The sequence below is a fragment of the Battus philenor genome, unplaced genomic scaffold (assembly GCF_028537555.1).
Source record: "Battus philenor isolate CCGP_79_NKW_IND1 unplaced genomic scaffold, ilBatPhil1.0.hap1 SCAF_7, whole genome shotgun sequence".
In the NCBI taxonomy this organism is placed as follows: Eukaryota; Metazoa; Arthropoda; class Insecta; order Lepidoptera; family Papilionidae; genus Battus; species Battus philenor.
In genome coordinates, this window is record NW_027181737.1 from 12,752,857 (window position 1) to 12,780,517 (window position 27,661).

At 30.8% G+C, this 27,661-nt stretch overlaps 4 protein-coding genes across 5 annotated transcripts in view; 3 read left to right on the forward strand and 1 right to left on the reverse strand.

Annotated features, from left to right (window-relative positions):
* Abcd3 (ATP binding cassette subfamily D member Pmp70) overlaps positions 1 to 4,302 on the forward strand; it is a 34,220-nt gene extending 29,918 nt beyond the window's left edge. The window contains exons 14-15 of the mRNA XM_068774782.1: positions 802 to 906; positions 1,303 to 4,302. Coding sequence (XP_068630883.1) covers positions 802 to 906; positions 1,303 to 1,437 — 240 coding nt within the window. The 3' untranslated portion in view covers positions 1,438 to 4,302. The remainder of the gene's footprint in view (positions 1 to 801; positions 907 to 1,302) is intronic.
* A 1,677-nt stretch (positions 4,303 to 5,979) lies between these two features.
* Positions 5,980 to 13,965, forward strand: stx (stuxnet). Of its 2 annotated transcripts, none has more exons than XM_068774285.1 (5): positions 5,980 to 6,326; positions 6,450 to 6,537; positions 6,698 to 8,172; positions 10,036 to 10,126; positions 11,300 to 13,965. In XM_068774285.1, the coding sequence occupies exons 1-5, from the start codon at positions 6,127 to 6,129 to the stop codon at positions 11,732 to 11,734; spliced, it is 2,289 nt and encodes a 762-aa protein (XP_068630386.1). In that variant the 5' UTR covers positions 5,980 to 6,126; the 3' UTR covers positions 11,735 to 13,965. The 2 variants fall into 2 exon arrangements, with proteins under 2 accessions (XP_068630386.1, XP_068630387.1); XM_068774286.1 differs by lacking the exon at positions 11,300 to 13,965 and adding an exon at positions 10,671 to 11,291.
* Positions 13,966 to 14,824: 859 nt separating this feature from the next.
* On the reverse strand, positions 14,825 to 21,883 carry Sec61alpha (SEC61 translocon subunit alpha). The gene is made up of 10 exons (XM_068774326.1): positions 21,733 to 21,883; positions 21,520 to 21,587; positions 21,221 to 21,286; positions 20,017 to 20,227; positions 18,801 to 18,962; positions 18,154 to 18,249; positions 17,677 to 17,843; positions 16,775 to 16,915; positions 15,827 to 16,075; positions 14,825 to 15,438 (listed from the first exon to the last, which is right to left on the reverse strand). Exons 1-10 carry the CDS (start codon positions 21,737 to 21,739, stop codon positions 15,175 to 15,177), a joined length of 1,431 nt encoding a protein of 476 aa, XP_068630427.1. The 5' UTR covers positions 21,740 to 21,883; the 3' UTR covers positions 14,825 to 15,174.
* Positions 21,884 to 22,274: 391 nt separating this feature from the next.
* On the forward strand, positions 22,275 to 26,427 carry Tsr1 (Tsr1 ribosome assembly factor). The gene is made up of 8 exons (XM_068774219.1): positions 22,275 to 22,467; positions 22,634 to 22,904; positions 23,656 to 24,910; positions 24,982 to 25,248; positions 25,379 to 25,468; positions 25,545 to 25,652; positions 25,852 to 25,972; positions 26,236 to 26,427. Exons 1-8 carry the CDS (start codon positions 22,371 to 22,373, stop codon positions 26,391 to 26,393), a joined length of 2,367 nt encoding a protein of 788 aa, XP_068630320.1. The 5' UTR covers positions 22,275 to 22,370; the 3' UTR covers positions 26,394 to 26,427.
* Positions 26,428 to 27,661: the final 1,234 nt, after the last annotated feature.

Sequence of the window (27,661 nt, forward strand, 5' to 3'; positions counted from 1 at the left end):
AAAATGTTTAAAAGTGATACCTTTATAATATAAACAATAGCCTAATATATATGTGTGTGTGTGTGTGTGTGTGTGTGTGTGTGTGTGTGTGTGTGTGTGTGTTTGTATATATATGTGTATATATTGTTTGGAAAATATCTTCATTCAAGTAGACATTTACATGCGCTTTTGATTTGTCTATTACTTTAATATTAGTAAGCTACCACCAGCTTGGAATGATTATCTGCAAAGAGCCGGCCAGAAACACATTATAATTTCAATCATGTAAACGAGTAAAAAAACAATTTTCATACATTTTGATCAACTATAACTTAAATGCTATAATAAGAAATATTTATACATTTAGTTTTATATTATATTTAAAACTAAAAAAAAGGAAAGTCTGAGATATTTTTATTTCTTGTATACATCATGTGGCTGTCACCATTTTCTATATAATGTTTTCAATTTTGACCATAAAATTTTCCTTCCAATAGTATTTCTTACGAAAAATTAATTACTAAATTGCAGGAAGTTTAGCTTAATTTATATACATAGTTATAATAACGCTTGACTTAATGCATGTATTTTATATTAAAACGATTTTGTTGGTACATTTGAATTTCTTTACTACTTTGAGTAAATTATTTTTGTATTATTCCTGTGGGTTATTATTATTAATTTAACACATGCCAAAATTTATTTTATAGTATTTAATATATAAATTTACAAATTTGTCTTTTTATTATATAAATGCTATTATTTAATTCTCATTAAGACAAATTTATTATAATAGAATAAATAAATAAAATATGTTTGCAGATGGCACGACTCTTCTATCATGAGCCGCAGTTTGCGATCCTAGACGAATGTACCAGTGCGGTGTCCGTCGACGTAGAAGGCCAAATGTACAATTATTGTCGCGAGGTACATACTCTCCTCTTTGTTGATTATTTATTGATTTGTCTGCCTTCTCTTCAAAATATGTCTAAAAATCTTTTATTTCGTACACATTAACAATAACACTTACAATAATTTTATTATTAGGTTTATTGATGAACTGAAAAAAAGCATTGTTAGTGTTTGTGTAGTTTCAGTGTTAAAAAAAGTAATTTGTAAAATTATCATCGTCATCAAACTACCATATTTTATCGAGTTCTGGGAATGTTAGAGATGTAGAAACAAGTGGATCATCAATTTTGAAAATAGTCAAAGAGAAAAATGTTCTGGGGACCTCTAGTCTAGACTAGTCTCTCTGTCCTAGGACACCAGAAGGCGTTATCACATATAAGAAATGGATAAGTTTATGTACCTGTTTTACAGATGGGCATATCATTGTTCACGGTTTCCCACCGCAAGTCGCTGTGGAAGCACCACGATCACTTCCTGCAGATGGACGGCCGCGGCGGCTATGTGTTTGGAGAAATTAACAGTGAAACCCAGGAGTTCGGATCGTGATCGGGGAAATGGACAAATCGTCCTTTCCTCCGCAGCCTCCGCAGTCGCCTACATGAACGAATTCTATCGGTTTACATGGCGGAGGTATTAAAATAAAAGGTGAAAATATATTTTAGTAATAGATAATTTGTATACCACATGTCCCCCAGGTTATCATAAGTGAATTTCTATAATGAATCTACCTTTAATTCTCATCTCCAAGCTCTAAATTTTGATCCTAATTAGACACAGATAATTAATTAATGTCTTTATAATATTATTGAATAAAACATACTAGAGAATATACTTCTTGACCAATATCATAAAAATAATTCTTACTAAAAATACTTATTACTCTATTCAAATAAGGTAAATGTTATAAAATTAACGATATTTTTACCAGCCGGTAAACAATAGTCATATATTTGTACAAAAACGCAATATTTAATAAATTCTTTAATATACCAGGTAATATCATAACTGGTCCCGACTTCGACTTGGACGTTGTCGGTAAATACTTAATAATATTGTATATTCTTTATAATTATGTACATACATTGCTTATTTAATCTGACATTTCTATGATAATGGCAACACCGATTATGATATGTCATCAATGACTGAATATTTATTTATTATCTATAAAATGGTTTAGTTGCATAGATTATGCACAATACCGTGACAATATTTAATATTTTATTAAATTATATATTTTCTTTGTGAAACGTGATACAATGAAAAATATATTATGACCCGTGTTTACGTAAATTAGTTGTTGTATTTTTTTAAATTTACTATTGTCTATTCTATAAAATTATATATTTGAATAATAAAGTTAAAACAACTTTAATTCAACAATAAAATAATTTAAAATATACTTTAATAAATAATATAACGAACGTAATATGCTGTGAATATTGAAGGTATGTGATTTTATAACATATTACATAGCACACATGCGCAATAGAACAAAACAAATGGGACCAGAGTATAATACAAAATATCATAATACATTATAATTTTATATTAAACTCATTTTTTTACTTAATGTATCTTTGGTAATTGTAAATATTGTATGGGTTAGTTATACTTTAGTAGCAAATATAATCTTCTTAGACTTTATTATAAATGTATGTGTTGATCAGAGATTGTAGATTTGACTGCATATTTGCCAAAAATAATTTTAGCTAAGTAAATGTGGCGGCGGCTTTAATGTGTTAATAATAGATAAATTTACAAAAGCAACTATTTCCGGAACTAATATCCGTGCACAAGTAGGTACTATGTATCACTCACTCATTCGCATTCCGGAATTTTTTCCCTACTAAAGTGTTCTCTATAATAAGCCAATACTTGAGCTCCAAGGTGATTAGTTATAGATGTAAATACTTTGTAGCAATGAATTTGTATCTCGTTTGCTGTGAATAAACGTTCACACTATATAAAAATTATTAGTTACAAAAAATATACGCAATTAAAATTTTGTAAGAAAAAGCGCTTTTAAAATTCAGATAACTACATATTACAATTAATTATTGTTTACTATCTGTTCCTGCTGACCTTTGCTTGTTATATTCTTGTATAATTAGTAAATTCAAATAACGTATTTTAGGATATATAAAATTAAAGTTTTGTGCTGACAAATTGAACGATATATTTACTGCTGTAAAGCATTTATACCTATATAAAACCAATCACCCTATATAAGTCAATATGCATCCGGAAATATAATCTCTGGTCTTAGTGTGTAACAATTGTAATTAATATTACCACAATTGGGAAAAATATTAGCCAACAATGTAGTGTTTATGTGTAGTAGCTAGCTTAATGTTAATAATAAATTTAATTAATGGAATTTCCCACGAGTGGGAAGTCTTTTAAGAAACTTAGGCAATTCCAGCACAGCAGTGGTGTGGAAAATTTCTATGTTCCGGTTTACTGTGCCTAACTGGAATGCATCAACTTATGTCTCAAAGTAACAACAGCTGTAGTGAGGTTAAATATATTTTTTATGTTAGAACACTTTTTTGTAGCAATAAACTTTTATTTGTTTTTTAATTGTATGTTTACTTAAACATGACAAATTTTTCTACCACTATATGTAGCAACAAAATGTAGTTATTGACATCTGTGTTAATTAAAAAATTCTCACATCTTGCATTATGTCCTGTATTACTATAAAGTAAAAAATATTTGAAATGTTATAGTATATCAAATATTGTGGTTAAACCGCTACATAGTTTTTAATTTTTAATGATTTTTGTGATATTTATTTTTAAATCCCATGTGTTTTTTACAATTATTTAAAGGTTAACAATTTATTGTTTGTAAAACAGTTTAATGTATTGTGTTTGTCTGTTCTGCGAATCATGTTAATGTTTATACATAACAACATTACCAACACTTACTTGCATATTAAATATTTTACCATTTATATGTTAGAACTGTAAATATAAATATATTGATTTTTTAAAGACACCTTAATAGCATAAATAACATGTGGGTGTAAGATGATACTACAATATTACCAAAGTCTGGTAAAACATTTTTATTGTTAACCTGTGGCAACATTAGGACTATTGATCCTTACAATTTTACTGTGAAGGATCTATGTAAAAAAATGTTTTGTTTACAGGAATTATTTACGTAATTGTTTAAAACTGACAAAGTTATTTAAAATTATGTTAAAGACAAATCATTATATATTTTGTATAATTTATAATAAATTGGGTTCATTGAAAAATAAAGAAATAAATGTATGTTGAACAATAATGTAGTTTTATGTGAAAGTTGCTGTGATACATGTTAAGTTATTGTTGTTATATTGCACTACGGGTGTTGGGTAATAAAGGAGGTTGAGGACATGGTTTATTTGATTCTTAAAAATTTATTGTTTTATTTCCTAACCTAACCTAACTTTTTATTACTTCAACTTGTTACAGTTTGAAAATATATTTGGAATAATCCCAGAGGTTACAACTTTAGTCCTCCAATAGCAAGCATTCAATCCAAGGTGCCGCGTTTTCAGATACCTTTGAATCAAAATCCTAAAGCTTAGAGTACAAGCTAAAAGCCAAGACCCCTACCGAGGGCCCTTGCGCCTGATCAATTCATGGAGCGTATTCGTTCTAAGAGCCTGCTGTTCTCCCAATCTGCTGAAATATAAATGACCTGTGGTAGGATTTCAGATGGGACTCATGAGCTCAGTTATTAAATATAAAAACATAAGCTGACCGGCGTCCTAACAAACTATAACCTTTAAAAACTGTAAATAAAACTAAAACTGACCTGTCACGAAAAAATATGTTAGCCAGTTTGGTTATAAAGAACCCTTTATTTCGGTTTTTAGGCACAAGTAACTATTTTTCAAACATATTTTTCAATCAAAAATAGGTCTCATTTATTATATTTTTGTAGTAGTAAGCATGAAAAATTAAATTATTATTAATGTGGTTATTTTGGAAAAGAAACATGAATATGTATTTTGAAGTATTTAAAAAAATATGTATTATTAATGAATAAAAAAAATTAATAATAATTTTGCGCTAACTATGAAACTGAGAAATTTTCACACATCTTTGGTAAAATAAAACTATTATATCAAGATAGGAGGGGAAAATGTAGAGATCTGACACTGATAGGTATTTTTAGACATTTAAAGTTATTTTATATGCCAGAGATGTTATCGAAATAACTGGTTGGTTCAGTTTTAGTATGGTTTACTTTCTACGAAGTAAATAACTACAATAGATTTAAGCATTACAAGTTAGAATAGCTAATCTCCATTAGATGACGCAAATAAATTATAGCACAGACAATATTTTTCCGTTATGTAAGCGGTTAACTACACGTTAAATTTACCAAATATTTTGATTGGAAAATATACAATATTAAGTCACCAGTGATAATAGATGTTTTATTAAAAATTTTATTCGATGTTTATTGGTGGTGTCTGCAGGTAAGTAATGCAAGATTTTCCCAGCAAGCCAAGGTAGGTTCATAAAAGTGCAACACCTTTTCTTACTACGAAACACTAATATACAAAATTGCTAACTATATCGGGCTATATATTCTATATATTCTTATGGAAGGGCGTTTTATTAAATATTAAAGAACTTGTTAGAGTTGACATTTATCTTTATAATAAAAAATCACTTCGGTTATAGAAAATATACTCTATTGCGCAAATATAAATAAGTGTCTCGGTGTGTCAACCTACATAACAAAACATTATAATTTTAAATTTCCCACTCCTATCGCATTTTTAGCGTCATATGACGTAAACACTGAATGACGTATGCAATCCGTTATACGTAGAAAGGTAACTAGGGTATGCAAATATAAATTTTAACAATGTTTATTTTATGAAGTTTCTGCACTATTGAATTAATATTACGGCTCATTAAACGTTCTACGTAAAAACATTCATGTAAATACTTCACATGAATAAGAAATAAACTCAAATACAAAGATTGCGACTGTAACAGCAGCGCATAGAAAGCATCGCTCCGCATCAGCTGTTAAATAAAAAAAAATAACGGGACATCGGCGATAGAGATTGGTCACACCGACGGCCACATCAAATCTGGGGGTCTAGCGTGTGACCCTGTTATTTCTATCCTGTAATAAAATAGCTGTGTAATCTTAGATAAGTTGTGTGTCGCTGTTAAATTAATATACGAAAATTCTAGTGTAATACATGTGCAAAATATGGAACGTGCGACTGGAACAGAAGTGTACGGGTGTGGCTCGCCCCATTCTACGGATATAACGCTGAATATACAGACTACAACTGGTGGTAATTTCTCTGTCAGCATGAACGGTAAAAATACCGTAGAACACCTAAAAAAGCTGGTTTCCAAAAAACTTAAGGTGTCAAAAGATCGAATATGTCTACTGCATCGCGAAAGGTAAGTGTGGCGTCAGACGCCAAACTTCTATTGTTAAACGGAGGGTATCACGGAAATAAGTTGCGTCGATTTGATGACGCATCCGCGTCCTTTCTGTACTGATAAGTGCTTTGGTATTCGTAGACAACTGAGAGACGGCACGCTGGAGGAAAATGGCTTGCTAGACGGATCGCGGGTGATTTTGCTGCCTAGCGTCGAGACAGGGCTCCTGGTAAGCACGTAATAATATTTCGAAACTTTCGCTTCATCATGATAATCGCGTGTTTTGCAATACAATCTGATACTGATCCATTATTGACAGCTTTAAAACAATCGAAACATTATTATGATTACGTTAGTGAAATCATTTTTAAAATTTTGATAATTTACAGAGTCACAGACCTGAAAATTCAGTAATGCAGGCATTAGAATCACTTAATGATACACAAGTCAATGATTTTTTAAGTGGCAAATCACCATTAAATTTAACAATGAGACTTGGCGATCACATGATGCTTATTCAGCTGCAGTTGTCCACTTTAAACTCTGGATCTTCGAGTGCAACACGATCTTTAAGGACATCTACACCTGCTAAGGCTTCCAGTTCATCAAGTACAAAATATGAGCACATGGAACCATCCAATCAACAAAGTACCTCTCTGAAAACTTCAAAGGGTGATGAGTTATCTTTAGACTGTGATAAAATTAAAATTGAATCCCCTCCATCCATCCTACATAAAAAAGATTTAGAAATTCTCCAAAATGCCTTTGATTTATATCGAACTATGGCTGAAGAAAAATATGGTACCAAATCTGAGGTAAACTTAGACGAATTAGACACATCAAGTTGTTCCATATCAGATCTGACAAGTAGTTCACTAGAAAATGAACAGTCCCCAATAAAATCACTGTCTAACTTAGTATCTAGTCCCTTGGATGCTTCTGTCTCTGAAAACAGAGAAGTGAACATTTCAAATTCAGTTAAAAGTAGTTTAATAGAATTATTAACAAATAATAAACTTCCCAATGATGTGGTTCCATCAACAAGTGGCATGTGTGACAAAACTTACACATCTGCAACATCCCATACCCCGGAAAGTTCTCTCAGTGATGATAGTGATAATTTTACTGACCAAAGTTCTTTTCTAGCTGAAAGTACAATAGATGAGTACCCAATGGAAAACTTATTTAACAGTGCAATAGACAAAGGTCTGTTTCAGAATCAAGATGAATCCATGATGGACAGGGAGATATCAAATCTAGCCACAACAAGTCATGGCAGTCAAGAGTCCTCTAATGGGGCATTGCCTTCATTTCAAAGTTTAAATGAACCTTTAAAAAATAAACGATTTCAGTATCTCCTTCATAAAACTTCAAAATTTAAGCATCCAATTGGCCAAAATAAACAAAAGGCATTTATGCAATCTGTGGTAAATAAGCATAAAAAAAGAATGCAGATGCGGCAAGATACACAACCACAACCATCTACCTCTAGAACGGAACCTTATGTAGCAAGTGTCAAGAAATCTGTACCATTAGATACTGTGATAGCTGATGATAGTGCTGTAGCATCAACATCTAAATCAGTGCCTTTTAAAGCTCCTGAGGCACCGAAGAAACCACAAAGAGCCTCCCCTATCCCACCAGTTGATACAAAAGCACTCATCGAAGCCTCAAAAAATCTAACACAAAAATTGAAAAGGTTGTCGAAAGAGGTGTTGACAAATAAACTGGATCTCAGAATGGCTGAAGAATCAATGCGCTCGAAGATTGGTCCAGGAGCTGTGATAGAGTCCATGAAGCATCATGGCAAAGGAATATATTCAGGGACCTTTTCGGGAACACTGAACCCAGCATTGCAGGATAGGTGAGACTATTTTCTGTTTTTAATTCATCATATTACATTTTTAATCTGACACTACATAACCATGAACTCATCAAAAAAAATTTTGATAAGATTTTTTTGACATCAAGCTTTGGATGTATTAGTTGTTTATTCATCTATTGCAGTTTTTTCAAACCCCAATCTTTTGATTTGATGCAGTGGTTTAATGAAGTTGATTAACATTAGAAAAGTTTATTTTATGTCATACTGATTTATATGTTGTTAATGTAAATCAGATTCAGATATCAGAACAGAATCAGACACTTTACGTCCAGTCATTATGTTTATGAAGGACTCCATAAATATAATTATTGAACATACTATTCAATTAATTTGATACAAATAAAACAAATACTGATTTGCATGTCTTGTATAAAGCAATAACATGAATGTAGTTCATACTAAAACTATATATATCCTCTTTGGTAAAGATAATTATAGTAGTTTTCTACTTCTTTTATTCCTGTTTAATGCTAAATATTTAAATAAAATGATTAAACTTTAATACATAACACTGCCTATATATTAAAGTTGTCACTCAATATAAATATCACATTTCAATGAATCTGTTGAATTTTATACTTGACAAAACTTTTCCCCTTGTTGGTCACAACAATTTGCTTATTGTTCTAAATATTCATTTACATTACATGCTATTATCCTCAGGATCATTTATAGTGACCCTTTATGTCTTTGTAAGAATGCTAAGAGCCCAATTTGGTAGACTAGTCTCAGATTGAACTACTCTATAAGATATCCTTCAACTTTGGGTTTCAAACACATCCTGATCAGAGAAGAACCTACACCAAACACATCTGTATAGTGTAAAAGTGACCACAAAAAACCTAGGGGCATTTTTGTGGTCACTTACAATAATCTTAAAGTAGTAGGGTAATTCATTCCCAAATATTATTATCACTTAAAAATCCTTTACATTATTACAGGATTTTTTACAATTTTTCATTCAATGAATTTTTTTTGGTTTATTACAATATAATTAAGAAACATTACATTGGAGTGTATTATAAAATTTAAACTGAGACTGAAGCGAAATGTAGAGAGACATAACTAGTATATCTCATATTATAAATTGTGTGAAATACATGTATAAACATGACTAGTAATTGACAAAATGGAATGTCCTGGAGTCTAACAAAGATTTTTTATATTTTTGAATAATTTGTTTAAGTATACAATGTTGTGCCTATCAACTTCTCATTATAAGGTTCAAAGTTCAAATATGTATAGTATTTCCTTATAAATTATTTACAGTTACTTATTTATGTAATAGTTTCAACCCCTCTTTCGTCTTGGTATTTTAAACATACTCGATCTAGGGTTTATATGTATTTTATCACATAAAGTTATGTAAATTATGGTATAATAAATAGTCTTAACATTCAATGGACTACCCCCTTGTATAAGGAATAAAAATTCCGACAAAAGTTTTAATGTTCTTTTACACTATAATAATAAGATGAATAGTTTAAATAGTTACATGAAATGTTTATTTATGAAGATAAGTGTTTTAAAATGTCTACAATTTGAATTTGAATCTATGTCCATTAGGGTGCAATACCACCTCCATGGAAACCATGAGATCTAGACTTTAGTATCTTTTTTGTATTAACATTGTTTCATTTGCTTCTGAAAAAATTTGCTTGCATTTAAATATTGTTTTATTTTTTTCAACAAATAATTTGTCAATTTTTTAATATACTAAATAAATGCTGCATTCTTTTACAAATCAGTCTTTAGACTATAGAATGTATGTATATTAAATGTCATTAACTTAAAAAATGTTTTTATATAGGTCAGTAAATTTAATGTACATTTGCATTTCAGATATGGCCGACCGAAGAGAGATATATCAACTATTATCCACATACTGAACGACTTATTATGTGCATCACCACCTATATCGACTTTAACACAGGTATAAAATGTATTAATTTTCTTTACCCTTCAAATATAGCTATAGATTACAGTACATTATTACATCAATGTGACTGATAACAAAACTTGGATTTTAAAGTGATCTCAACACATAACCTTTATAGAGTTAGAATATCTATTAACATATTCACTGTTATGTAAATTTTACCTTCCGTGCAATACATACAAATGTCATTGATGGAAATATTTTCTTGCTAAATTGCATAAATATGTGTATCTATACGCAGGCAATAGGCAGTGGCAGCTTTTAGTGGTTAAGGATTGTGTTTTAAAATAATATGCTTTAATTAATAATAATTTCTCTGAATTATACCACCATCCACACTGCTTATAAAATGTAAATGAAATTATTGTAAATATAATTCAGGACATGAAAATGTTTTAGGACTAAAAATCGAAAAAGTATGCATCATATCAAGAAACAGACTCAATCACCACTGAGTCCATTTCTCTACCTTGTATCATTACACTAAAGGGAGACTTGTTTAATGTTGACTTGTGTAATATATAGCTATACATTACAGCCAATGGCCGTTGGGGTTGAAAGATTTTCGAGTAGCGACCATGAGTCAGTAGATCCGGCGTGGGTAGCTTCCACATAATTAAGACTACGACCTAGACAAGATTACAGGAAGTCGCTGGATGCAGGCAGTGCAGGACCAGCCATCGTGGTGATCTTTGGGGGAATCCCTATGCCTTGTAATGGGTGTCTATCAGCTGACATGCTATACATACATCCTTTTAAATCTTTTACTTATTATCTATTTCCAATCAAACTTTATAAAGTGAACACTCTCAAATATGTTACATCAATTAATGTGTTTCTATTGGAATGCAACAGACCAAAAACTTCTGGCAGTACAAAGTCTGTAGGGACAGATAGTTGTAAACATTTGATAATTACCCTGCATATCTACAGGGAAACTATTGATCTTTGGTTATGTGACTTTAAGATTCTATTTACAAACATTTTGAAACAATCATTTTAACTATTACACTTTAATAATTTTTTTTGTCAACTATTCATTATTACCTTAAAACATACTGAATATTTACATACATTTATATTACATACATTGCTATCACAATAGTTCAATAATCTCCTGCCATTACTCTAAAAGTAGAATAAATTTTGTTTTTATATAAATTACAGAAGGATTCAAAACACATCTGCTCGTTAGGCCTTGCTGACGAGACTAACAAATGTACTTGCAGTCAACCTTCATGCTCCTTCGGCCAGTGCGACGGTCACGCGCCGTCTACTTCGGTAGTCACCGCGAAAACCTGCTCCTGTCAAATCAAAGACTGTCAGTGCATTCGCCTGGATCCAAATTTGTGTCCTCTGTGTGCGGGTAAATCAATATCAGGCGAAATGTGCAAAAAATGTGACACTGCTAAAATGCTAGCTATGGAAAATTCAAAGACTAAGTGTAAATTGGAACAGCTGAGGCTCGTAATGCAACAGAAGAAACAAAGGCGGGAGGCGCGGAAATTGAAAACCTTACCGTACACCAGTTCACCGCAAAAAGGCATTGGTTCGCCGGACCCGGCGACGCCGATGCAAGAAGAGATAGAGACCGTTGCTTAGACCTTAGTTAACATATTGTCATTCTCAATGCGCCGCCATCTTGTTTTACTAAACTAACATTCTATTTACAAACTTAAAATTAATAAAATCAATTGCTTCATATATCGTGTTATGCTATCAAATAATTGAATTTTTTTCATTTTCCGTACCAAAGACATATCCTCTGTACACAGCAACAAAAATATATAATAAACATTGAACAAGTTTAAACTCACCTTAATTCTATTCTTGAATAAACACGCTGCTTGTGCAATATTCTATATGGATAAAAAAAATACATGCAAAACATTATTAAAATTAACATTTGACAAGGGTTTAAACAAAATTAAACTTACCCGTATGCAATTGGTATGCTTGTTTTTCATGATTTTGATAGTTTGGCATTAGTTTTACATTGTTCTATAATTATTTGTATTGGTGTTTCAAAAATTCAACATGGCGAGCGCATGTGACGACGGAACCTTCGCTAACGCTATTCGTGAATGTTCTAAATCACCATAGCTTGTGTTAAGTTTGGATATAGAATTATTAACTAAGTGGTTCTACTATTTGCATGTACAAATAAAAAAATATTAGCAAAATCCTTAGTTATTAGTTTAAAATAATTGCATATACACTGACGTCGGTTGCTGGTATAGACCGAAAATTAATTTTGTTGTTATTTTTTAGATTATATTTTATCAATTCAGTCGTTTTTTGACCCGTAAACTTTGAATATTTTTCATGACATTGTTAATAGATAAATATTTTTCAATGGTTATTGAAGCCTTCGAGTTTACTTTTTTAATACACACTATTTATATTGACAGATGCAATAAAAAATTTTGCCTGTATTTGAAATAAAATGGAGTCCCACATCAATCAATTGCAATGTGTTTATTATTAGCATTTAATTGGCACTGTTATTATTAGTTACTTTTCTTGTTTTTCCTTTTCTTTTTCGAAAATGTTATTTAAAAAAATAAATGTTTTCCTTACTTTACATAATTTGTTTAGAATTTCATTATTTTGGTTAATTGGTAACACCTGTCGTTTTTAATTGACTAGAATCCTTTATATACTGGTTTGAACATAGGAATTTATTAAAAAAAACACCTTTCATTGTTTCATAACTTATTGGAGTATATATTAAAATATCTATAAAATAAACCTTATGAAATTGATTGAAAACAATAATATCCTAGAAGTTTGCCTCAAATGTCTATTCTTTGCTATTCTATGAAATGGAATATAAAACATAGGTATAGTTGTCAATATCAATAGCTTAAAACATTCCTGCGTACAATGTATATATATTTATATGAATTAAAATTTTTAAAAAAGCATAAAGTTCAACTCAAAAATTTAAATATATGCTGCAACTACAAAATAAACATGATTGTTTGCAAAAAAAACCGTCACATTGTCTGTATTGTAATAAACTTGAGTTCCAGCTGTTCATTAATTGTAAAGTGTATAGGCATGGAAAGTATCATATATTAAATTATCTAGACTTGAAAATAGATGACTTACTAATGTTGGTTTACTTTGATGATATAAATCATTAATGTAAAAAGGTATTACTATTTTTATGAATGTATGAAAATGAATTGTATAAGATCTTGTTTTAATACTTTTTGGCCCCTATTATTTAACTCCTAACATTTTTCTCTTATAACATTATTGGTAAATTTAAATTGTCTTAAAATTTTAGTTATATGTTTGTAATGGGTTCCATAGTTTTTTAAGACACTAATGTCTTCCTAAAATAGTTAAAATTAAACTTCATTTGCATTATTCATTTATATCCATGTTGGTAAGGGACCAAATGACAGAATTTGCTTGATGTTAATTTGACCCAAATAATTTTAAAATGCTTAGCAATAAAGTAACGAATGTGCAAAAAGTGCCTATTGATGTTATAAAATTAATGTGTAAGTGTTGTGCCATTTATGTCTTATTTCTGGTCTTTTGGCGCAATATGTATTGTTAGATCTCTTACCAATTTGGCTCATATAACTTTGTAATTAATATTCTGTTATTATTTTTTAGGGATATGTAAAAAAAATATTTTGGCTGACTATAGTACGATATGCATGTTGTTTTTGTCGAAACCTACGTTACCATTAGTCGCGAAACATTTTTGTTGTAACTACTAAAACAATCAATCAAAACAATCTGAAGGGAGAAACGAGCAATATTCAAAATTGTTTTGTCGTACTAGCATGTATAGTGAGGAGAATAAAGTTATAATATCAACAATTAACTTTTTTTTTGACGTTCTTATTCATTAAAAATGAACATTAAGCTTGGAAAGGCAATGCAACAATTGTGTTATTAATATATGTTCCCTATTTAAATTACCTTGACAAGTTTTCAGGCATACCGACTATTCAGGATATTACCATAGTATTGAAATATTTTGCTCTAAATATTCAATATATACATGAAGCTATTGATTTTTAAAAAAATAAAGGATTTAATTAAATATTCACATGAAATTATAAATACCTTTAAAACATAATTAGTTAAATAAAAGACATTTAAGTTTAAATCAAGTTTAATTAACAATGCGTGATGTATCGCGCAAAACCGCGTTATTTCTATCACATCTAAGATTGGTACAAAACAGAGTATATCTAAAATAATAATTCACAACAAAAAAATTTATTGTTTCACAAAAATATTTGCGGATTTCGCAACTGAATATACCTTTCTGTATCGACTGATTTATTTTGTTGTACAAGCATAATATATGTAGGACATTAATACGCTTGGCATAACAATTTAATAAATACAATGCTTGCACAATTTTCAGTTTGAAATTCTATTTGTAATTTTCGTGATGTCTATTCATACATTCACGTGTACAAAATTACACACGGCGATTTATAATTAAGAGCAACTTAAAATATTGGTTTTATGAAATGGTTGTGCTTAGATGGCTAAATAGCTAGATTTATGAGCTTTAATAATTTAAAAATTTCGCGGTATGTATTATATAGTACTTTTGTATAATTACTTATTGTTAATCAACTCTTGGTGTTCCTGTGATCTATATTCCCGTCCTGAGCCTCCATATCAATCGGGTTTCTATAAAAACAAAGTCTGTACTTCTCGTAAATTATTTTATTATATAAAGTTCTTCTCATATAAATAGCACATAACCCACACACGCGTCACGCTCGCTGAACGCCGAAGGGAACACTGCGACGCTCGCATTAACTACACAAATAAAAAAAAAACATCGCCCTCTCAGCGTTCCCACCGACGAGGCCGCCATATTGATATTACAGATAAAGTGGCGAGATGCGCAAGTCAAACGGATTGTGAACCAAAAATGCAAGGTGTATGTATCCAGTCTAAAACAAATTTGTAAAGGATACTGTTTGTATTCATCTCAACTTCTCAGCGTCTCTGCAACTTTATTTGGAATATTTTTATTTTAAAATTTAATTGTCTTAGAAGAGGAGTGTGCTCATGCCGCCCATCTCCGCCTGTTCCTTAACAAAGATCTCGAAGTACTGGTAGATGATGGTGACTGCGAGAAGGATTCCCGTGCCCGAGCCAATGGCCCCGAGGAAGTCGGCCAACACCGAGAGAGCTCCGATACAAAGCCCACCAAAGGCGGCGGCGGTAGGGATGTACCGGTTGAGTTCATGGATCATTGAGTTGTCTCTGTGACCGCGCATTACCATTTGCTGTTCTTTTAATTGTTTCGCCACCTGGTAGAAGTCAATTTATGTTTTATCAGGCTTCTTATACAAATAATTTTTTTTATTTTTCAACAAAATTATAATGCCATTAATGTCATGACTTAACATGCATACTGCTTGAAAAAAAAACATGCTAGTGCTCAGAATGCTAAGTAACCAAACAAACTTATTGGAAAGTCAAGTTCACAGTAAGCACTTGATGGCATACTTTTTTAATGCAACATTAAATCATATTTTTATTAAAAATAATTGTTCATTTCATTATATACTTTTTTAGTGTAAGTTTTTGACTTTAATTTAATCTTTTAGTAATTATGTATGTCTCTTGGCCTAAGGACAATGTCAATTGACTGATACATAATTTATATAGACTAAGGTAATTTTTATAAACACTTACGTCTTTAGCTGATGAGCCGGAAACATCAATCCATGTCTTTGAGAAGAATGCACAGGAGCCAAGCATGAAGATGATGTAGAGTACAGCATGGAGTGGGTCGTGGGCGATGTGTGCGAGCGACTCGGGCGGACTGAAATAATAGCACAGCCCACCAACGGGGTAGGCACGAGCTGGGCCGCCGCCGCCTACGTCCGCCCACACGCCCAGAAGATTCACCAGGAAGTTACCGCTAAATTTAACTGCCAACATCTGTAATAGTGAAACGAATGCTTAATTTACATAACAATGCTATTATCAGGTACAAAAAAATTAACAATTTATTCCACTTTCTGGAAAAAAATTTAGTGAAAATATTATGACAGTACATAGCCGAAATATAAAACCCATATGAGTTTGTTGTGGGTTCTTCTCAAAGTTTTAAAGGTTGCTTTGTAGGGGAGTTCAACCTGATTCTAGCTTGTATCAAATTTTCTGAAGACATATACAAGCAGTCACTTTAAAGATTCTATTTGTATAATATAACTAAAAATACAACAACTTTCTGTAATATGACATTTCATTCAACAATTTGGTTCAAGTCAGGAAACTGATATCTAGATTTTTTAGAAATGTAATGCACAATTATTTGTGTGGAGTCTCTGCCATGCATGGTATAATTTTTTGTCGGCTTTATAGGACTTTTCACTATGGTACACTAAAATATTATTTACAACTACGATATTAAAATAATACTTTTGAAAGGTTTAGAGGATTTCAATATCAAAGTAGATGTTGCAAAAAATTAGCTAATATCTGTTTTATTAAGAAACATTTTAGATCTTTAAAATATTTTTTATATTAGGTACCAAAAATGTGTATAGAGAATAAAATCAATAATTTTTACTTCAAATATGAGTATATTTTTAATTTATGTTATTTCCAATCCTTCGATTTGGAAAAATATATTACCTGTGAAATGACATAGAGATTGGAGACCAGAGCAGACTGCAGAATGATGGGGATGTTGGAAGTGTAGAAAAGCTTGATGGGGTACGAAGAGTATTGTCCGCGGTACCGCGCCGACTTGATTGGTAGGTCTACTCTGAAGCCCTGGAATACATTTAATATATTTAAGACACTAAGATTTTCAAACAGTTCTTAATGTTAGTAAATAAAACGAAACATTTCATTTATATATACTTTGAGTGGATTGTGTAGTTTTTAAATCAATTTATAGAAATCAAAGATGTGTTTTAATTTACAGTTTACTTTAAACCAGAAAATTTAAAATAAATTACGTGTTTATTTACTGATGACTCTATCTAAAACATTTTTATGAAAGAAGGTTTAACCTAAAGTTTACTTTAAAGTAACCTTTTCTATTTTTATTATTTACTATGCAATTAAAATTTCACTCCCAATTAGTTTTCCTGTTTTTATTACAATAAACACAAAATAAACATATGCCACAATAATAAAACGTATATTAAAATAATATATTCTAGTAAAGTTTTATATGCTATACTTTGAAAATTAAAATTTTTGAATTAATGCTTTCTTTGGTTTCCTCTTCTGTTACAAGTAAAATCAGACATATTGTCATAAGTCTGGACATACGCAGAAAACTATTGTGCATGTAGATATTGAAGAGATTATTCAGAAACAGCATATGTTGAAGCCGTAGGTATTCTCGAATGGCGACCACGAGTCTGTAGACGTGGTTCAAATAGATCCCCCATTTGGTGGATCGACATGGTCAAGGTCAGTTGAAGTCTTGAATCAGACAGCGCCTGGTCATTTTTGATGGAGACATATGCTTCGGCAGTAGGAGTGTATCAATTGGTGGCATGTGAATGTAAGAAGCAACTTACCTGGAAGTATATAACAATAGCAAAGACGAGAACAGTGGCCAGTAGATTCATCAAGTTGGGCAGGTTCTGGCGGTAGAAAGCCTCGCGCAGGGCGCGCACTTTGTCGGGACGAGTTGCCAGCAGATGGAACAGAGCAATCACGGCACCTTCGAACTCTGTGCCGCGACCTACATACGAAAAACATATTTTCTTACTAATTTTATAACTTTAGTTGATATAATAACCATATTCATTTCAGGAACAATTATGCTTTACCAAAGCAGTTTAGCAGAGATAAACAATGTTCAAATAAATATATTCAAGTAAAATCATAGAGTATTAGTTATTAATTTGAGATCATTTGAACTCATAAACACTAAAGATTTTCATTAATTTCTTAGTATTTTAATGAAGCCTAAAAATGTTTTTAATCAAGATTTTTATTTTGATTTATTATTGATAGTTATTTCTATTATAAAATAAAGCTATCATTCATACCAGTGTTAACGGTAGCAGGTGAAAAGGCCTTCCATACGATAGTTTCACAAATGTTGGTAGCAATGAAGAGAGATATACCAGATCCGAGACCGTAACCTGAAAAAAAAACATATTTTAAAAGAAAATATGTGACAACTATAATTAAAAAAAAATTATAATTCTCACAAATATAAAATGATTCAGAAGCATACATTGTTGTTATATTTAAAAATATTAATATCTTAGTGTACATAAATTTAAAGTTATATATGTATATATATATGTGTGTGTGTACATATTTGTCTTAGTAAAAAATTCACTATATTCACCTATAATAAGGAAATAATGCCTTTACATGTATGTACATTTGTGATTTTGGTTCCCGTTTACCCTATGAATTTGGACAGATTTTTACTTAACATCCATTTTGATGTGTTTTTTTATTAGTTTGTATTAAACCTGTTTTTTTAAATAGTTAAACAATTACTAGAATAATTTTAAAATATTTATCTCATATTATCTGTTCCAATCCTTTCAAGTGGGATGAAGGAGTGGTATAATCAAAAAAAGTATGTTCAAAAGTCAACACCTTCCAAATTTACTTCTGCAAAATTAAGTTAACGAAGAACATGTACAATTAAGGCTGGGAAATTGGTCTAAAAACTCACCTTTCTGTAAAAGTTCATCAAGCAGCAAAACAATGAGTCCGGCCACAAACAACTGTATGATGATGAGTAAACAGACGCCCGCGCCAATCTCGCTCGGCTCGCCGTACATGCCAGTCATCACATACACGATAGCCTGACCCACCGTGATCACCATACCGAATACTATAAACAAATACCATTAAAAATATTTTTATGAAGAGATAATGCCTTGGTGAATGTGCTATTAGAAAAAATGAAAGTCTATCAAAAGTAGGTCAAAATTTATTCATATCATTTTCTTTGAATAGCTCATGACTAGTAATTCTTGTAGGAATTATTGATAGATAAAAAATCCGACATTTTTATTTAAAAAAAAATTATTACTTAGTGATGTAAAAAAAGTAATGAAAACTTGTAAATCTAAACTTTATAGATCACACTTTCACTCTCATTAAGTGTATTTAAACTAAAAAATTTACATCTTCTGACATTTGTTTTGAAACATCTAGTGCATTAAAAATAAGATTATTGACTAATAGTTATTAGATGTCACTATTGCTATTTACTTATATTATTTCATGATGAGGAATTAAAAACTATGCTGTATTGTAATGGTATAAAAGAAATTCTACGATATTACTTTCATCTACACAAAATACAAATTTTTAAAGTAAATTACATTTTTAAAGTAAAAAAAACATTCTACAACTTGTTTGTAAAAGGTCTATCTTAAATGTTATTCCTTTATATCTTAACAATTTCATATTTCAAACGAGAATCTCAGTTATTTAGAAATAAACAAGTCATTATGGTTAAGGATTTTGACAATTTTACTATAATTATAAGTTTGTAAATAGTGTTTGGGAAAGTTGCCAAGTTAAAAAGTTTGAAAATTTGGCTGTTTGTTGATACTACAAATGTTTTTATTAATATTTAGACAAAAAATATACTCTCTGCACCTCAATGTTTTTGATATAAAATATTACGATTTTATTGTGTTATTTGCAACAAGTCCTAAATGAATATCTTTAAAGCCATGTCTTTGTGATCTAATGATTGTGTTGTTTGAGTTTTCATTAGTTGGTAACTTTTGATATAATCTATAAAATGAAGGAGAGATCTCCACATAAAACTTTAAGACCTTGGTGTTGAGAACCTATATTTTTATAAATACTAGTTAAACACTGATTTGTAATAAAACATTACTTCTATATCATATATTTACAAAAATGCTTACATTTTTGTGCACCATTGAACAATGCTCTGTCTTTCGGAGTGTCACCCACTTCTATAATCTTTGCTCCTGCTAAGAGTTGCATGATCAGGCCTGACGTGACAATCGGTGAGATACCAAGTTCCATAAGTGTTCCTCTATTTGAAGCAAGTATAACACGGATCCAGTAGAAGGGATCTGCGCTGTCTGAAGACATTATACCGAATAATGGAATCTGAAAAAATAGGGATTTTTGTATTATATAAACAGAGATCTAGGCTTTTTCAATATTAAGCATAAATTTACCTGTCTTCCGTATTATAAATATAGTTACTATAGTCATTTATATAAATTTAAGAAAGCATCTATGACTTCTACCAACTTTAATAACTACTATGTTATAATTAATATTATAATAAAACGAAACATGATTTAATTATTCTGTTTTTCATAATAGAATGCCTTTCAAAACAAATCTTAGCTTGTAACATTAAATCAGATGTGCAATTATGTACTGCATTATGTAGTAATGATATAATACAATTATTTAAATAGGTATACAATATGTAATTGAGTTGGTCTGAGAGGTCAGACAGGATGCAAAGTAATTTAAGAAGTATTGGCTTATTGATTTATTTGTTTGGGCATAGATAATGGTCTTTGCCCATTGGCACTCACAGCTTTACCAGATTTAAGAAGCATTTGAGATGCATGCTAAATGTGCTAAATCAAAGCTTCTCAACAGTAACTTCACTTGGAGGCTTCTGCAGGAATCTTTTTACAGATTGAATAGCACTCTTGGATCACTCAGATGGACGCTCCATTGAGATTAAGCATTAGGATCAGCTCTTTTTGAATTATAAGTATCCTATATTTAATTTGTGTATGTTTCACTGTAGTAATCAACATTATTTCTTAGTAAAGAAAAGAGAGAATTTTAGATTAGACCAGATGGAAATCTATGGAGGCAGTTTATGTCCTGCAATGGATATTCCTCCATTGAAATATGCATCTGAATATCTGATCTGTGCTGATAAAAGAGAAAATTACCGCTTGACAAATTTCTTTCCATATTGTAACAAGTATTTCATTTAACTTTAATCGATGAGGGCAAACAAAATGTTGTAAACCTTAATAGAATACATATTTTTACATACGCATTGTAACATATTGTGTGCATTTATAGTTATTTTACCTGGGCATATTAGTAAAAAAAAATGTTGCTTACCTGGCAGCATACTAAAAATATAAATAAAGTAATTGCTGTCCATAATACTTTTTCTCGAAATTGGATCTGAAACAAGGAGTTTAATTCAAAACACTAGATAAAATGACGTGAAGAACGAATACAGTTATGTATCCTAATTATAGGATATAACCTATCACTTTCACTTATGAAAAATTTGGAAAAGCGGGTGTGGTACAATTTCATAACTAAAGGATAATTAAATTTATAACGTTAAGTGATTTCCAAAGTAACACGTAAATTAGGAAAATTGTAAATTAGCCAAATTGTGATCAACTCACCTTTCTCTCCGGTTTTGCGATTTCTGGCAATATACTGCAAAACGGCTTTATTACTTCAAGGAACTTGACTGCAAAGATAGGAAACCCAGTGTTATATTACACCTTTTAACACATTTAATACAATTCAGAAATATATTGCAATCTCACAAAAAGAAGCAATACGTGTCTTTAAGGAAATCACTATTTTTAAAGCAATATAACAACGATACTCACTTCCCATTTTGTTTTACTGTGTTTTAACTATCCTAACTAAAATATTAAACAGTGAATTCGAATGAAACCATTCAACTTTTGTTCAATAATAAGACCCCAACTCGACTTTTACTGAAGTGAACCTGCGCAACGCCGCCAGCGAGCTGTACGTAAATGACACGTCCACAACGTCACGTCACGTGACCTGTGATGTTGGCGTGCCAAGACGTTGCCCTAAAATAAACTAATCGAGCTTTCACTTAAAAATAAATTTAACAATTATATACTGATTTATCCCTAAAGCGAATTTTTTTATACTTTTTATATTATGTACATTATATCAAGAGCTGTATCAATAATTTGAAATTCAAACATCTATGTACAATAATTTATTGCATATAAGTAATTTCATATATACGTGTTTAATTAAAATTTAATTGTCTTCAGCTAATGGTTAAATTATATAAAAGATTTTAATATATTAAAATTAAATGTCTATAAATTGTTTAAGATTTTCAATCTACATATTTTTATAAATAGTTAGTGACAGTGTCAATGTCAAATAGAGCATGTTCAAGTGCAATTCCTGCCTTGGCCATGTGTTTGTAAATAGCCAGTAGAAAGTGTTATTTTACAGAAAAGTATAATACACCGGCAAAATGCAACAAGCTCACCGACCCGGTAACTTAAAACAGAGCAATAAGTGTCATAAATCACGTCACCGATCAAAGCGAAGTATTTCTTCTGCTGTTAAAGGTACTTCCAAACGCCATAACCAAGTCTAATATTTTGAATTTCTGTTTTACTTATAAATCAAATATAATCTGTCCCTTATGTTAGTTTATCATAATGAGTTTATCTTTTAAAAATCAGTATTGTGATTGTGTCATTTAATCATGGTGTCTGCAATTTTTTTTTACAGGTAAAATACGGGAAAACTTGTTATCGCGTCGTAGGGATCATGTGTTGAAGAAACATGAACGTCGTCATCAAACAATGCAAATACGTAAACAAAACCGTGAAGAAGCTCTGGCTAAAAAACGTGCCATAGGCGGGACTCGTACACCACCATTCCTAATTTGTGTTGTTCCACTCAATGCACAACTTGATGTTCAATCTGCATTGGTTATATTAAAAACATGTTCTGAAACAGCTAATGTAAGTCAATCAGATAATGGAATCTTGCATATTAGGTATGTAAAATCATTATTTATGAGTTAACCTATTGTTGAAAATCTACTTTGGATATAGTTTGTTTTCTAAATAGTTAGTTAATGTTGTATTGAGTAATAATTTTGAGCATATGTTTAAAAAATGCCAATTTCTTCTAAAATTGGGTCATTGCTGTATAAATTTTTGACTGTTGTTTGGAGAAGTGTTCAGTAATATGAAAATGAAAATTTTTTATAGGTTTAAAGAATTGTATTCACAATAATGGAAGTAACATTAATTAAAGCTAATTTAGTTTTATGTGTCTTGAATTACAATAATTATAAAATTATGTGATATGTATTTTTTAAATAATTTTCTGGGTTTCACCGGCCCTATCATCTTATTTTGGCTTGATGTTGCTTTATGGGATCCTTTGTAGATATACCTGATGAATTTGGTGAATTTTGATGCTGAGTTGCTGCCCCCTACAGTATTTTGTATTTTAATACTATATCTTAAGAGTTTATGTCATACTTTGTAATAATTCTTCAACCAGAAAGCTATTTAAAATGCTTGTGGTATCAGATTAAGTATCAGTTATGAGACTGAATTATACCTATTTTGGAACTACTGCAAAAAATTGTTATATATGTATATATATCTAAATATATCTATTATGATAGAATAATTACATAGAAAGGATAATTTCATAATTATGTTTAGTTTTAAATTCATATGAGTGTATTTTATTCTTGAAATACATTTAAACTTTTTTTCTCTATTTCTTTTCAGCTTACCAAATTTTAAGCAACGCTTTTCATTTGTTTCTCCAGAAATAGGCAATGAATTTAGCCTGTTGGATGCATTGAAAGTTGCTGATACTGTGCTTTTTGTAAGTTCCACCCTAGATGAACCTGTAGATGAATGGGGAGAGAAAGCACTTGCTCTGACCATGGCACAGGGAATACCAACACCAATTGTGGTTGCGATGGACATTGAAGGGGTTAATCCAAAAAAACGTACTACTGAAAAACAAAATGTACAAAAACTTATTTCCAAGTGGTTACCAGAAGAAAAGGTACTGCAGCTTGATAAAAGTTCTGATGGCCTAAATGTATTACGACGAATTGGTAATCAAAAACGTAAAATAATTCATCATAGAGAGAAAAGACCATACATGTTGGCTGAAGATGTGGAGTATGTCCCAGATTCTGAAGGAGATTCAGGAACTCTCAAAGTAAGTGGATACTTGCGAGGAATGCCTTTAAATGTTAATGGTTTGATCCACATAACTGGTTTGGGTGATTTTCAAATGTTAAAAATAGAAGGTCTTGATGACCCACATCCTCTCAATATAGGCAGACAAAACTCCAAATCAGAAACCATGGAAACAGAAGCAACTACAACAATACTGCAGGTTGCTGATCCAGCTAAACAAGAAAGTTTAATATCAGAAAATGTTCCTGACCCTATGGATGCAGAACAAACTTGGCCAACTGAGGAAGAAATTAAACAAGCTAACATGGATACCAAAAAGACAATCAAAAAGGTTCCTAAGGGCTGGTCTGATTATCAATCTGCTTGGATTGTTGAGTCTGATCCAGAGGATAATGCCTCTAATGCCATTAGTGATGATGATAATAGTGATCAAGACGAGAATGAAGAATTTATGTCTTGTGAAGATGAGAACTCCGATCAAGAAGGTAATGAAGAAGATAATGATTTCCAGTCTGTAACTGAATCTGATGTAGGACCTACTGATGATAAATATGATGGAACAATAGATGCACTAGAAGAGCATGATATGTTAAAAAAATTAGCAGCTGCTAGGGAAGAACAACAGTTTCCAGATGAAGTGGACACACCTCAAGATATTCCAGCTAGAGAACGGTTCATGAGGTACAGGGGATTAGAGTCTTTCCGGTCTTCTCCCTGGGACTGCAAAGAAAATTTACCAGAGGATTATGCTCGCATCTTTCAATTTGAGAATTATGAACGTACTAGAAAGAGAGTATTTAAGGAATTAGAAGACAGTCTTATCAATATGGTGAGAATTTTTTTAATTGTTTTATATCTATCTTGTTTATCACAATAATTAAGGACTTATTTGTGTTTCAGTATGGTTTTTACATCACAATACATGTTAAAGGTGTACGTAAAGATCTTTGGAATGCCTTCCACTCCTCTAATGCTAATGCTCCATTAGCGGTGTTTGGTCTTCTGCCCCATGAACATAAGATGTCTGTGATGAATGTGGTCCTGAAGCGTACAGGGGCAAGTGATGAACCCATTAAGAGTAAGGAGCGACTTATTTTTCAAGTGGGATACAGAAGATTCATAGTCAATCCTGTTTTTAGTCAGCACACAAATGGGAATAAACATAAGGTTAGTGATTTCTTACAATTTTTATATCTATTCAACATTTGACTTAAGTTTGTAAATTAACAGTCTGTTCTATCTGTTATAGAAAGCAAACATATATAAACTATTTGCTAATATTTTTTTTTACTTCCAGTATGAAAGGTTTTTTCAACCAGCATCTACCTGTGTGGCCACTTTCTATGCACCTATTCAGTTCAGTCCATCTTCAGTACTATGCTTTAAGGTAATAGATTGTATATAAAACAGTGTTGCAAAGGTTTTTATTTTATATTTTATTGAATATCTATATATTTTTGAAGGAGAAAAAGAATACAAAACTGCAACTGATTGCATCTGGAGTTCTACTATCCTGCAATCCTGACAGGCTCATCATAAAGAGAATTATTCTTTCGGGACATCCATTTAAGGTAAATAAATTGAAAAAAAAAAATCAATCATCTAATTTTAAACAAAAACATTTTGACTTAATTTTAGGACATTATTTTGAACTTAAAGCTTTTTAGTTTTTGACTAAAAACAATTTAATCAGAAAAATATAAAAAAATGTTAATAAATAAATCAATGTTATGTACAGTAAATGTAAAAAATCTTTATTAATTGTTATAGGTTAACAGAAAGTCTGCTGTTATTAGATTCATGTTCTTCAATAGAGATGATGTGCTTTATTATAAACCATGCAAGCTTAGGACCAAGTATGGAAGAACAGGACATATTAAGGAGCCCTTAGGTATGTGATAATTTTTATATTCTCTTTTAAACTTACAAATTTATATCAGAGCTGACCATGATTTATCTAAACTTACCCAATCTACTTCTATTTGAATTGGTAAATAGAAATTTAATCTTGACTTAGTATGCTAGTAAATTTAATTTATTTTCATTGTTATAAATATTAGTATATCCTGGTCATAAATCTCTTATTCTGGTCTTAAAACACAATGTGTGTATTTTGTTTCATTACAATTGATTTAATATCATTAATCATCTCAGGTACTCATGGACACATGAAGTGTGTATTCAATGAACAATTAAAATCTCAAGACACTGTGTTGTTAAATCTGTACAAGCGGATGTTCCCCAAATGGACCTATGAAGATTGTATTGCCATTGATAGAGACTGGAAGGAACGTGATGATATGGAGTCCTAAATTTGTAAAAAAATATATAAATAAATAATAATAAGTGTATTGTATGTTTTTTTTTAAAAACCTCTTTGGTGAGAACACAAAATTACATTAAATTGCATTAATAGATTTTAAAGAAAGATTCCTGGGTCAATATTACTTGGCAATGTTACACTAAGAAATATTGCTTCATAAAGCAACAGGCGTTTTTCTTATAAAAAAAAATTATTGGAGCATGTTCGTAATCATAGATTTTTATTAAAGTGATAATAAAATTATATTGGTTAAAGTTTTTCTTTAAGTGACTCCAATTTTTAAATTTGATTACGACATTTCTGGCAATATTTTTTTTCAGATTTTTGTTTTTACTGTTCCGATCTTTGATCTTACTTTTTAAAATTAGATAAGTATTTATTAATTGATTACCACATTGACTTAACTGACATTTGCATTTTTGACACTTAAATGTCGGCTGTCTGTGGACATAACTGTCTGAACTCCCCGGGTGCGTACGCGTCAGCTCTGTCCGAAATAAATTAGGGTACATTATATCGAATCACCTTAAAAATACAGTTTAAAATCGCTTGCTTTGGATGTTGTACAGACCACAGGATCAACATAAACAATAACATTTAATTTATGATTAAAAAAAAATCCGTTTCCGACAGGCGCCATTTTTCGGCACACGAAGGGTTAATCAAAATGGCCGTTTTATTTTTCATACATAATGTTCAGACTTGCAGATTAAGACTAGTATTTTTTTGTTGTCAAAAATACATCACATGTATTACTGCGGTTCTCCCTAACATGACATTTCATTAATCAACATCATGTCATATAAACATTTGCCTAATAAATATGCGGCGAATATAAAAATTTATAAAGTTTGACTAAATACATAGTAATTATATTCATACATTATTTACTTCAAACGACTTAAAGGTTATTAAACTCTCAGGTCACTGGGGTAACTCCACGATTGGCCGTAAGGCGTCATAGTTTAAGCTGTTCACTCAAGATGTCTTCAGCCTTTCAATTCGGAATTGCCTGATAGTGATGTGACTTGTTCAGTTTCTGTACTATCTGAACACAAGATTTACAAATGATAGTCATTCATTTGTAATGTTCACCACTACTATATAATCAAAGTTACTTAATTTGATTATTTAATAACATTTACTATTTTTATTTACCTCATATGACCATATTTCATAAATTTTCATAATTTCTAATAAGACTGGTTGCAAGCAGCTTGGATTCAGAGTCTTGAAACCTTAACAAACTTGTTTGTC

Bases quoted from the DNA above. Each gene is read 5' to 3' on its own strand.
- Sec61alpha (XM_068774326.1), bottom strand. The intron at 18,250-18,800 runs GTGAGTTTTTAG...TTTTTTTTTCAG, and splicing joins TGATGAACTTTTACAGAAAG to GTTACGGTCTCGGATCTGGT. The intron at 17,844-18,153 runs GTATGAATGATA...TTTCGTATGTAG, and splicing joins ACCTGCTACCGTTAACACTG to GTCGCGGCACAGAGTTCGAA.
- Tsr1 (XM_068774219.1), top strand. From the start codon at position 22,371: ATGCAACAAGCTCACCGACCCGGTAACTTAAAACAGAGCAATAAGTGT. The intron at 24,911-24,981 runs GTGAGAATTTTT...TTTGTGTTTCAG, and splicing joins AAGACAGTCTTATCAATATG to TATGGTTTTTACATCACAAT. The intron at 25,653-25,851 runs GTAAATAAATTG...TAATTGTTATAG, and splicing joins TTTCGGGACATCCATTTAAG to GTTAACAGAAAGTCTGCTGT.
- stx (XM_068774285.1), top strand. From the start codon at position 6,127: ATGGAACGTGCGACTGGAACAGAAGTGTACGGGTGTGGCTCGCCCCAT. The intron at 6,538-6,697 runs GTAAGCACGTAA...GATAATTTACAG, and splicing joins GCGTCGAGACAGGGCTCCTG to AGTCACAGACCTGAAAATTC. The intron at 8,173-10,035 runs GTGAGACTATTT...TTTGCATTTCAG, and splicing joins AACCCAGCATTGCAGGATAG to ATATGGCCGACCGAAGAGAG.